General features: G+C 36.7%; 1 protein-coding gene across 2 annotated transcripts in view; it reads left to right on the top strand.

Moving 5' to 3' along the window:
- NMNAT3 (nicotinamide nucleotide adenylyltransferase 3) overlaps positions 1-12,481 on the top strand; it is a 42,971-nt gene that overhangs the window by 12,925 nt on the left and 17,565 nt on the right. Inside the window, exons 3-4 of one of the 2 annotated variants that reach the window (XM_081328926.1) lie at positions 2,690-2,867; positions 2,946-3,088. In XM_081328926.1, the coding sequence (XP_081185052.1) occupies positions 2,980-3,088 (109 nt within the window). In that variant the 5' untranslated portion in view covers positions 2,690-2,867; positions 2,946-2,979. Of the gene's footprint in view, positions 1-2,689; positions 3,089-12,481 lie in introns of both variants that reach the window. The other variant, XM_081328927.1, reaches the window with a different exon arrangement.

Genomic DNA, 12,481 nt, shown 5'->3' on the forward strand with positions numbered 1-12,481 from the left:
CTCCTCTTGGTTTATCCGGTCCCTGCTTTTAAGAATTCCGTTTTTTTCTGGATATTCTTCCATGCAATTGTCATATTGTGGAAGATGAAAGATAAACATGTTCACAAGAATAAAGTCTTTGCTTTCTGATTAAAATAATCAGAATCTGTTTATGCACAAACACTGAGGACCAGTACAAAAGGAGGACATAAAAGGAAAGGAAAGGACAAATCAGTTGGCTGGCAGTTGATTTCAGGATCTGAAAAGATCACTTAATACAGTATGAAGAATGTGATGCTTAAATCAGACACCACTTAGAACTAGTCTGTGACTATTTCTCTCCCTTTCTGTAGTATTTTAACTCTTTGGTATCAGATAGTGGGGTATGTATATTACTTGCTTTAATGTTTAATTACATAATTCATAATCTTCACTGTGTTATTTTGTGAACCTTTAAAATATAAGCATTCACTTATGCATTATTTATAGACTAATACTGGATAGTCATACAAACAGTTGGTTAAAGAAGTATGAAATAAGGATAGTTTATCTAGCTTTCCTCACATACTCATATAAAATATTGTATAGATTCTTCCTAACCTTTCTTTGGATAGAAATGTAATGCCTCCCACAACTGTTTTGGCCCCCAGTACTGTATTAGCCAAAATTAAATACTTAAACCACGGGTGTCACCAATACACGGACCAGATGCGTCACGCGGAAGCCGTGCCCACCCCATTGGCAAAACAGCCCCAGTATATTGCGCGACGTCACATGACATTGCAAGTTTGACATGTCTGACTTAAGCATGCAAGATCATGCAAAATGAATAGCAGCAATATAGTTGGGAAATTTGTGAACAGTATGTTCAGCTTGTGGTATTGCAGTATAGGATTTCTGGAGCCACGTGGATGCTTAATTTGACATACTTACTGAGCAGAAATGAGTATTTTTAGCCATAGGCTTTATTTGGCTTTCTTCATTGTTGTACGCACATTATCAGTGCTCTGTAACTACCAAAGAAAAAGTTATATTTCTAAAGTATTTCTTTAAAGCAATAATCCTTACAGCTGTGATTCTTCGTTTGATCTAATGTTCTACCTCAGTGTCTTTATTTAAAATACAATGGATTTTCTGTAGATTGGTTTATATTTAAAGATCCCAAATTTAATAGAATTTTTATGATGGAAATTGGAAGAATAATTACTTATAAAGAGATGTCAATATTAGAATAAGCAGCAACCTCTAAGCCAGGGGTGTCAAACTCAATTTCATTGAGGGCCGCATCAGCATTGCGGTTACCCTCAGGGGGCCGGGTGGGCGTGGCCTACTGGGTAGGTGTGGCTAGAGTGCATATGGCCTACTGGGTGGGCATGGCCAGCTCTACATCGTTCGCATCAAGGGTGCCTATGGGGGCACGGGCAGGAGTGGGACAGATCTGAGGGTCTCTGGCAGAAGGAGGGTCTCTGGGCAAGAGCCAAGGCAGTGGGGGCCGTTCCCTCACTGTCTCCAGGATGACTTCGCGGGCCGCATGAAACCACTTCGCGGGCCGGATCTGGCCCCCGGGCCTTGTGTTTGACATGTCTGCTCTAAGCCATGTAGCAGCAAACTGCTTTCTGAATATGAAGACAGATGAAAAACACCCAATAAATTGTTCAGCTGAGGATTCTAGGGACATTTCTTTTTTTTTTCTTTTCTGTTTGAGAAGAATCAGTGCCATACTAACAGTTGCAGAGAACATTGTTGAATATCAGAAACAATTTGGTATTCTGGGCTTGAGGTGAAAGAAAATGTACTTTTATTTTGTATTCTTTAGCATAGTTAAGGAAACATTCTCAGACGGAAATAAATAAGCCAGCCTTGTCTTTAAACAAAGAAATTCTATTTTAACTTGTGGAAAGCTAGTTACAGAAGAGGTTTTCCTTGCATTAGATTTCCCTGAGACCTGAAAAGTGTCTCTCTCCACCCTTGCTTTTTTCTTTGTTATTCTATTATTCAGTCTTATAGATAGAAAGAATATTATGTAGAAATCTTTTGGGTATATAGACAGAGATAACTTGAGTGGGTTATATAAGTCTATTTCAAATGTTCCTACTATTCCCAGTGTTCAGAATATGCTATTTCTGTAGCCAAAGAGAAAATTAACAGCAGGCTTGATTTAAAAAACCCCAAAAGTTTCTGGAAATGCAAAATAGCTTTAGAATTAAGCCTAAAGGAATGGGACAAAAAGGTCAAGGAAAATTATTTGAACTTGATAGACATGGTAGGCTGAGAAAGATGAAATGCAGATAGAAAACTATGGGGGAATGGAATAATTCTTCGAATCCTGACCTGATTTTGTTTCAGGTACCAATTATCTGTGCAACTGTGCAGAATCATATAATTGACCAATTACAGTTAAAGAATCAAATCCAACTGCCTGCACAGTGCACAAATTTTAAAAAATCAACCTCCGTGTGAATTCATTTGCCTGTCTGGGTAAGTTGTATCATTATTAAATCTGTTGTTAATTTTTTTTCCTAACATTGAATTGAAATCTGCCTTCCTATAACTTTTCATAATTCTTTGTCTTGCACTATGGAAAAAATAAGGAAAAGATCTTGACTTTCTTCTGTATGACATCTTTCTAGGTGTTTGAAGAATGGTTATTACGTCTAATACATCTTTGTTTTCTTCTTAACTCTAAACATACCCATTTGTTTCACCCTAGTCACGTCCATCTTTGTTGTCTTTCTCTGAACCTGTCAACATTCTTCTGAATTATTTTGACATCGTGCTGATAATTGTGGACCTTGTCTGTTAAGCAATTGCAACTGGCAGGTCCCAGGAGGGGCGGTCTCCTCTGCCATGGTGCCAGCCTTGTGGAATCTTCTTTCACTGGAAGTCAGGTTATTAATTATTTATTGTTTTCAAAAATAATTGAGAAACCTGAATGAATTGTTGCAACTGTTATTTTCTCCTTCCAGATGAGAGGTGTGCTATTGAAAATTACTTGGTTCAATGAAACATCTGACACCCCTCATTCTTCTTGCCTGTGGCTCTTTTAATCCTATAACAAATATGCACATGCGTTTATTTGAACTAGCAAGAGATCACCTCCATCAAACAGGTTAGTTTTATTTAAAGTTTCCAAAAACTGAGTATGCTATGTTGCAATAAGGAATCATTTCTATCTCCAAAAATGGGGCAACATTCCACATTGTTTCAACACATTTTAATTTCTGTTAATTAAAAGTTCAAAACTTAGACCAAGTACTTCACAGCATCTAAATTGAAAATTTACACATTTACTTCTTGAAATAAAACTGATGATAAGCCAATATAAAATTGTTCCCCGTCAGTATAATTAAGTTTTGCCAATGGTTCAATAGAATAATTGCAGACTAACTTGTGATGAAAGGGGTCTTAACTCTTCTCCCAGATGCTCTCTCTTTCTCTTTTCAAGGTGCCATGAAACACTTAAACTGCAATGTCACATCTGTATGCTAATTTTATCACTTAAGCTAAAGAAGTGATACAGTCTGCAATTTTAACTAGGAAGAGAAATCAGAAAAAAGCCTCTATGTATTCATTATGACTTTGAACCATTTCTTCAAAATAGAAAATACAGGAGGAAAAACCATGTTTTAGCTGCTTGTGTGTTCTGCTGTAATGAGATCCAAGTAGCTAATGATCCAGGTAGTTGACTGGGTTATGTTCACTGAAGCACTAACAATGATCTAAGATATGGATGAGCAGGTTCATTCAGTCTCAATATCACTGATAAATGGACTGTAAGATGTGAATGCTTGGAAAGCATCAGGAAATAGTTCACAAGCAATAGCAGTCAATGATGGGCAATTAGGAAATATTATAGTATAATAGTATAGTGATACATAAAGTCATTCACAGTTAAGGCTTAAATTTCAAGGTTAACCAGAACCTTATAGTTTCACTTTTTGATGATGATGCAAATAATGAATATACTTGCAGGACCATCTGCTGCCGGGAACAAATTCCCATCGTCCAGTACGCTCACACAGAGAAGGCCTCCTCAGGGTACCGTCAGCTAGGCAATGTCGGCTGGCGACCCCCAGGGGGAGGGCCTTCTCTGTGGGAGCACCAACCCTATGGAATCAGCTCCCCCCTGAGCTTCGGATAGCCCAAAACCTCCAATCCTTTCGCCGCGGCCTCAAAACACACCTGTTCCACCAAGCTGACCTAGACTGACAGGCATCTTAATTAATTTATATTTAGTATTTTTAATTCATTTTTAAATTCTCTAATTTTTTATTGCACTGATGTTCTCAATTTCATTTATCTTGATTTATGCACTTATTATATGTTTTATTGTGAGCCGCCCTGAGTCCTTCAGGAGATAGGGCGGGATATAAATCCCATCAATAAATAAATAAATAAATATTGATATCTCTGTTAGTTGTGGAAATAGAAGATAATTCTTACAAACTGCTAGAATCAAATGATACCCTGGATGTCTTCCTGACTAGATGACTTAAAGTGTTTTTTTTATTCTCAAAGCAGAGAACCTATACTGTTTTTAAAAATTGCTGTAAACCATTTTTTCTGTCCACTCAGAGCAAGCTACTTATTTTTAAAAATTTTTTATTGAGGCAAGATAGAGAGCTATATGGAGCTATACAAGGTTCTTACAAATGTTTTATTCTATAATTCCCATGTGTAAACAGAACAGGGTGGAAATGAGATTGTTTTGAAATTTATTCGATCTCATCGTGCAAAGTCATGGGCTTGTGGTGAAGCATATTCTCTCTTAGAGTTTCCTTTGAATTATTCACTTTTAGGGGATAGAAGAAATAATTGTTTAATATTACCATTTAACATAGTATTTCTTTCATTATCTCTAATTTCTGTTAAGGAACAAAAACTCAGGCATGTTAATAAAGTTCTGTTTTATTCATACCAATGGATGAATTTTGTGTAATGATTTCTTAAATATAATGCATAGGTCTATATCTTAGTGAATAATACATACTATTGTGTTTTATTATTAATAATGTGCAACCTTATTTATTTTCCATTCCTTACGCTTGTTTAGGGTTTTTTTTCAATGTGATTCAATTTATTGTTCTATGAATGACTCTTAGTACTGACTGATGGTATCTGATGCCAATATCTTTTGGCAGTCTCTTATGGCTAACACTCTCCACTCATGTATTCTTCTGAACATTATTATCTTGCACAACTTGCTATGATTTAAAAAGTCAGAAATGATCTATATATTTTACTTTTAATGAAATCTTTCTCGTAAAATGAAATCAGGGGAAGAATGTAAAATGCGACTTCCGGTTTGCCTACGCACCCGACATGGATGTCTGGAGGACGGCTTTCGTCTTCCACATCCAGTTTCGCATCGCTGGGGGGCCCTAAAAGGGCCGAAGAGTCACCCTGGAGGGGTGACCAGCAAGAAGGGGCCTTTGCAGAAATGCGGGGGAGCTGCAACCCCCCCGTTAGTGCCTGCATTCCCTTTGAACCAGCGGACGAAAGACTGGCCATAGCAACATGGCCGGTTACTAGGCTGCAGACAGCTGAAGTCACACCTACCACCAGGCAACATTAAAGCAACGTGGAAGAGACTGGTAAGATTCCTCTCTGATATTCCAATCTTCTTCCTTTCACCTAAATAAGCTGCTAAGTATTTCCCCCCCTGTGGAGAGGGAGGGGGGAGTTTCAACCCTCCCTTCAAGAGACCGGCAATCTAGCCTCCAGGGGCGTTTAAAAAAAAAACATTGAAAAAAACCGAATTGATCTCAATTAGAACTTTATAACTTGTGGACTAAAAGCTTTTGATTATATACTTCTTATTTCCTACTCATATTTGAAAATTTGGCTTTGTTCTTCCAAAATAGAAGAAATAATTGAAAGAGATTTACAGATACCCCCCAAAAGAAACAGAAAAGAAACTCTCTAAGCGCTTGGGGGACACTCAGTGGCCAAACTTAAAATTGCAATTGAAATTGCAATTTGATACTCTTTAAAAAAACAGAGAGAAGAGATTTGGCTGGCTCCTTAGAAAAACAAGATAAGACTAGCCTTCAACACCAGATGTGAGACTCCGCCATGGAAGAAATGCAAACACAAATCTATGTTATGTTGAAACTATCCTACCAAACGTATCAGTTTCTGTCTACAGCTAGTGATGAAATAAGAGCTTTTGGGGAAAAACCAGAAAGCGTCTTGGAGAAGCAAACTCAAATTTTGACTACAACTAATAATTTATTGGGACAGAACACAACAGAAAAAAATGAACAATTAAATACATTGATGGAAGAATTAACTACTCAACAAACACAGACACTTGAAGATAAAAATGAGAAACAAATGGAAGAGAAATTATATAGTCCAGGACAACTATATCAAAAGATGAAAATGAGAGGATTTGGTTTTTTCATCAGACCCCCTCAACCCTTCAAAAAGGAAGACTGGAGGACCACTTCAATACGATATAACAATACAAGAATTCTTTCATGGCCCTGAAGCAAAGAAGCGAAAAATCATATGGCAAAGGAAAAAAGCAAGAATAAGACTGAAAAAGAATGGACATATCTAAGGCCTGAAACGGAATACCAGATTAGACAGGATTGTACTTGGATTATGAGAGTGTTTTGATGAGTAGATTAAAATGCTAGCTAATTAAAAAAATAAAAAATAAAAACAAACTGAGATGTATGAATATTAACTGTTAAATTGAAATACTGAGCTGTTTAAATGAAATTGATTATGATGTATATATGTTAAGAGTGATATAAATGTAATCAATATATGGATGTAGTGATATGAAAGATGAAAGGATGTATTAAATGTTGAAATGGGAGAAATTTTTGGCTAATTTTTAATATGTGGAAATTATAATGAAAACAAGAATATTATATTGTTTTATCAACTGGTTGATATGGAAATGAAATAGATAAGAAGTGTATCTATATCACCAGGTATTAGAAATTGTGTAAAGGGAAGGGAGGTCACTTAGAAATATAAAATTGAGAAACTTTCAAACGTTTAATTTTAATATAAATGCAAAATTAAAGCTGGAAAAATATATAAGGTGTTTGATGTCTTAAAGATGGAATGTTAAAATATAACACATATTAAAGTATTGATAAATGTAAGAAAACTACTTAATAACTGATGGATAAAAAATAAGTATGTTTATTTAGATAAGAGATAATATGTATCAAAGGAAAAAAGAGCGGAAATTTTGGTTATAATAAATTGGAGATTTGTAATAATATGTATTTGTACGAAATGGAACTATTGTAACCCAGACACCATGTTGCTTTTTAAAGATATTATTGTAATATTGGAAAATCAATAAAAAACGTATAAAAAAAAGAATGTAAAATGCATTTGGGGAGAAAATACAGAACTAAAGAGTTGCTCACCTCTTTACTAATTGAGATGGATGCTAAATGTATGGATGTAACTCTACCAAGACTTGATCAGTAAGTCCTAGTTGAAGCTGAAAGTGTTAAATCTGGTAATATTCTATTTAAAAAGAAAACCATTTCCTTCAATATCCTCCCTTTTATGGAAGGAATAAATGATTATACAAATATGCCATAGCATTTAATATTTTAAAATAACAAGAAAAAAGTCAAGGAAACAATCGGTCCACTAAAGAGAGAAGATGGCAAGGAAGTATTTGTGCTTAGATTGTAAGCCGCCCTGAGTCTTCGGAGAAGGGCGGGATATAAATGGGATTTAAAAAAATAAAAAAAAGTAATAGGCAGTAGAAAACAGAACTTCTTGACTCTTTGCATCAGTCTTCACACAAAAAGAAACTATAGCCCAGCCTACCAAAAACATAACTGTAAGACAGGCTAGAAATAAAAATTAAAATAAGAAAGAAAATGGTGCCTGCCTGACCTTGATGAATATAAATCACAAGGACCTGATGGTTTACATCCCAGAGTTCTGAGGGAGCTGGCAAATAATTATCTCAGAACCATTAAACCATATCTTTAAAAAATCCTGGAGCACTTGGGAACTACCAGAGGATTGGAAAAGAGCTCATGTGGTTCTTATTTTCAAAAATGGGGAAAAAACCAGAGCCAGGAAACTACAGACCAATCAGCCTAACATCAATACCTGGGAAGATAATGGAAAAAATACAAAAAAAAAACAGATCTGTGAACATCTAGAAACAAATAAAGTTATAACTTGTAGCCAGCACAGGTTTGTTAAAAACAGATCATGCCAAACCAATCTTATTTCATTATTTGACAAAGTGACTAAATTAGTAGACCAGCAAAATGTTGTGGACATAGTATACTTATATTTCAGCAAGGCGTTCAACAAAGTTCAGTACAATTTATTTCTTGATAAACTAGAAAAATGTGGGATAGACAGCATCACCACCAGATGGATCTGTAACTGGCTGATAAACCATACTCAACAAGTAGTTCTTAATGGTGCTACATCTACATGGAGGGAAGTAAGCAGCGGTATACCACAAGGTTCAGTCTTAGGGCCATTACTCTTCAATATCTTCATAAATGACTTAGATGAGGAAATAGAAGAGGAACTCATCAAATAAGCTGACAGGAATAGCCAACACCCTAGAAGACAAGATCAGGATCCAAAAAGATCTTGACAGACTTGAACAATGGACCCTATTCAATAACATGAAATTTAATGTGCAGAAAAGCAAGGTTTTACACGTAGGCAGGAAAAACCAAAAGCACAGGTACAGAGTAGACAGTAACTGAGAGGGATCTTGGAGTCCTAGAGGATGATCACTTAAACATGAGTTAGCAGTGTGCGGCAGCAGCCAAAAAAGCTAATAAAATCCTGGGTTGTATAAACAGAGGCATAGAATCAAAATGACATGAAGTATTAGTACCGTTTTATAAAGCCTTAGTAAGGCCACACCTGGAATATTGCATCTAGTTTTGGTCACCACATTACAAAAAAGATGTTGAGACTTTGGGAAAAAGTGCAAAGAAGAGCAACTAAGATGATTAAAGACTTGGAGATTAAAACATATAAAGAATGCTTGCAGGATTTGGGTTTGGCCAGTCTAGAGAAAAGAAGGATTAGGGGGAACATGATGCAGTATTCCAGTATTTGAGAGGTTGCCACGAAGAGGAGGGGGAGGGGTCATCTTATTTTTCAAAACACCAGAAGGCAAGACAAGAAACAAAAGATGGAAACTAATCAAGGAGAGAAGCAACCTGGAATTAAGGAGAAACTTCCTAACAGTGAGGACAATTAATCAGTGGAACAGCTTGCCTTCAATAGTTGCAGGGGCTTCATCACTGGTAACAGCCACCTATCTGAAATAGTATAGGGCACAGGTCTGCAACCCGCGGCTCCGGAGCCGCATGCGGCTCTTTCAGCCGTCTCCTGCGGCTCCCAGTCTTCTGCCATGTGCAGTCCCCCCCAAAAAAAAGTAGGACTAAAAAAGTTCAACCAGTCAATTCAAATATGCAGGGTAGGTGCATATCTCACCTTGGCTCCACTCTTCAGTCAAACCCTGTTCTGCGCATGCGTGCATGTACGCACATGCGTACACATTTTTTGCGGCTCCCAGTTTTTCCTTTTGTGAGGGAACCGGTTCCGAGTGGCTCTTTCACTGTTTCAGGTTGCTGACCCCTGGTATAGGGTTTCCTTCTTGAACAGACCTCCAAGAAGACCTCCAAGGTTCCTTCTAGCTTTATTCTTATGGATTGAAAATAAAATCTTACCAAGAATAGTTAAACCCATATTATGATACACTCTTGGCATATAAAACTTATTTGCTTTTAGTTTTTCTTTAATATTATATAATTACTAAATAAATTCAGTTTTAGAGGCAGCATTTGCAATGTAACATTTTTCAGATTCTTGTTCATATTGAAGACTTAAAATTTCAAAGCTATGTGTCTATGTAATTCGTTACTACATCACTACCTTAATATCTAATTCAGTTGATGAAGAATAATCTTACAATGTCTAATATAGAGATACAAAAATGGATTTAGCTAGTGCTTGACACATTCTGAATGCCATTTATTTATATGAGCTCTTGTATATATATATATTGACATTTTTGGACAGACACATAGCGCACACAGACACAATATTACAAGACCATATTTAAAATACTAAAATCTCCCAAAATTTGATGTTAATGGAAAATATTATTATCCATGGAACCCCAAGAAACATTTAGATTCTTATCTTTTTATTCTTCATGTAGTATTTTGACATGTATGTATTGTAATCAAAAAGATGGCACATATTGTTACTAGATAGACATAAAAAGGTTTTTCTAGCGGCAAGATGTAGTTCTGATAACATTCATTAGAAATTGCCCTTTAATCCTCAAACAGATGCTGAACATCTTTTGAGATTTCAGGTAACGAAGGAAATGGTCCATGTACTACTATTCTCTTCCTCATTTTCTCAAGGATTCTATTGGGAATATTTCAGTTCATCTCCACCTCCCCGCTGCTTCTGGAAGTACCAATCAGCTGGAGCCCTGCCGGTTCCTGGGGCTTCTGCCGAGCCCAGACAGTCCTGTAGCTGCAGCTGCCTCTCTCTCAGGCTTGGCTCGCTTTGGCTCATTCCCCTCCCCTGCTATACTTGGCTAGCAGTCGCATACCACCTGCCACATGGCAAAATACCACAGGTGGTATGCATACCACCAGTTGAAAAGCTCTGATGTAAAGAAAAGATTAGAGCTTCATTTAATAACTCTTTAGTCTTGCAACAGAATCATCTTCAAACTTCTGAAATGCAGAGGCTTCTTTAAACATAAATTTAAAACCCTTTATGCAGTGGTGGGATTCAAATATATGAACAACTGGTTCTCTTGTGTGGATGCCACTTCCGGAAGTCCATTCTGGGCCTGAGCAACAAAAAATTAGCTACCGGTTATGCCGAAGTGGTGCGAACTGCTTTTATGTTGCATTTATACTTGGTTTAGCTTTCTTTTTTTTAAAAAAACTGCTTAATAATGGAAGGTTGGTCTCCAGAAATTGCATCTAAAGCTCTAATAGTATGCTTCTTGTTGTATTGTGCACTCTTTCCTCAAAAAACAATCACTAGACTTCTAGAATATCTCCAGCCTTCCCATTTTATGGAAAATATGTGTGTTGATAACATCCAGCTGTATTTCTCTGACTTTAGCTGACTAAGCAGTGCTGTTGAGGTCCTATCTCAGTGTCTGAAGACTGCAATGTATGTATAGAGAATAATTGAGCTCAGATCAGGCCTAGTAAACTGAGCAGCTTTAAGTTTTAGGTTTTCTGAATCCAGTTGTTTTCCATCTTTAGTTCTGGATGAGATAACACTACTTCAGATAGTACTGCCATGCAAACTTGGGAATCCTCCTGGATTTTCAGCAGCTGTTCAAGGCTTTTTGAAAACTTTATATAGTACATCAATGTATGATACACCAATTTCATCCCTTCCTGTATTGAGAGGCACAAGAGAGGCACAAGACACTCATGCTTATGAGTAGATTATTGTAATATGATATACGTATGACTGCCCTTTAAGAATATCCGAACTTGCAACTATTATAAAATGCAATGGTGTGAGAAATTATGGGCATTCTTCAATATATCCATGTTATACTTTTGTTACATGAGCAGAATTGGCTCCCAATAGCTTTTGAGGTGCAATTCAAATGCTGGTTGTCACCAGTAAAACCATTTTAAAATGGGCTAGGATATTTAAGGGACAGCATGTCTCTAGTTGTTGCTAACAATATCATTAGATCTGCATGTTGCTCATCTTGTTGCTTGAAGAGTGTCATTTAGTGCAGAGGTCTCCAACCTTTTGGGCACCAGGGACCGGTTATGTGGAGAGAGGTTTTTCTATGGACCAGAGGGGCCATGGTTTTGTGTTCTGCCTGCATCCCATGGATGGGGCTTTGCTTGTTTGTGCGGCCTGTTGCTGGCATGCTGCAACCCAGTACCGGTCCACAGACTGGGGGTTGGGGACCCCTGATTTAGTGGGACTTAGGAAGTGTGCCTTCTCTATTGTATCACATGCTCTTTGAAACACTGTTTCACCAGGAGAAATGTCATGAGGATTTGGAAGTGGTTGAACTGATGAGCTGTGTAATTTTGTTCTGATTTGCCCTTAAATGCCATTATTTCCTTTGTTTCTGTTTTCATGTGCTTTTATCATCTTTGTTATTTGTTATTATACAGTGTTTTTTATTGCTTAGTTACCTGAAATTGCTTTGCAATGAGTGGCAAATAAATCAAATAAATATTTATGCTGTAGGCTGGGCTCAATTTCTTAAGTATTATCTTTGACTGAACTCAGTGAAAGTTCTGAAATGAAATTTGTATTGCCCATTCCTCCATGTTGTAAATTCTTCTTGGTCTTTTATGTAAAACTCCTGGTTATATTTGTAATAGCTGCTTAATTATCTTCTATTATTACTGCAACGTTTGTCTTATTGCTTTACTTGTTTTGCCTCTTAAAGCAGGATAGTTTATTTAACAATGTTTTTGCTTTCTCTTTGCTATGTTCCACTATAGCTACCAAT

Source organism: Vipera berus, assembly GCF_964194415.1.
Source record: "Vipera berus genome assembly, chromosome: 5".
Lineage (NCBI taxonomy): Eukaryota > Metazoa > Chordata > Lepidosauria > Squamata > Viperidae > Vipera > Vipera berus.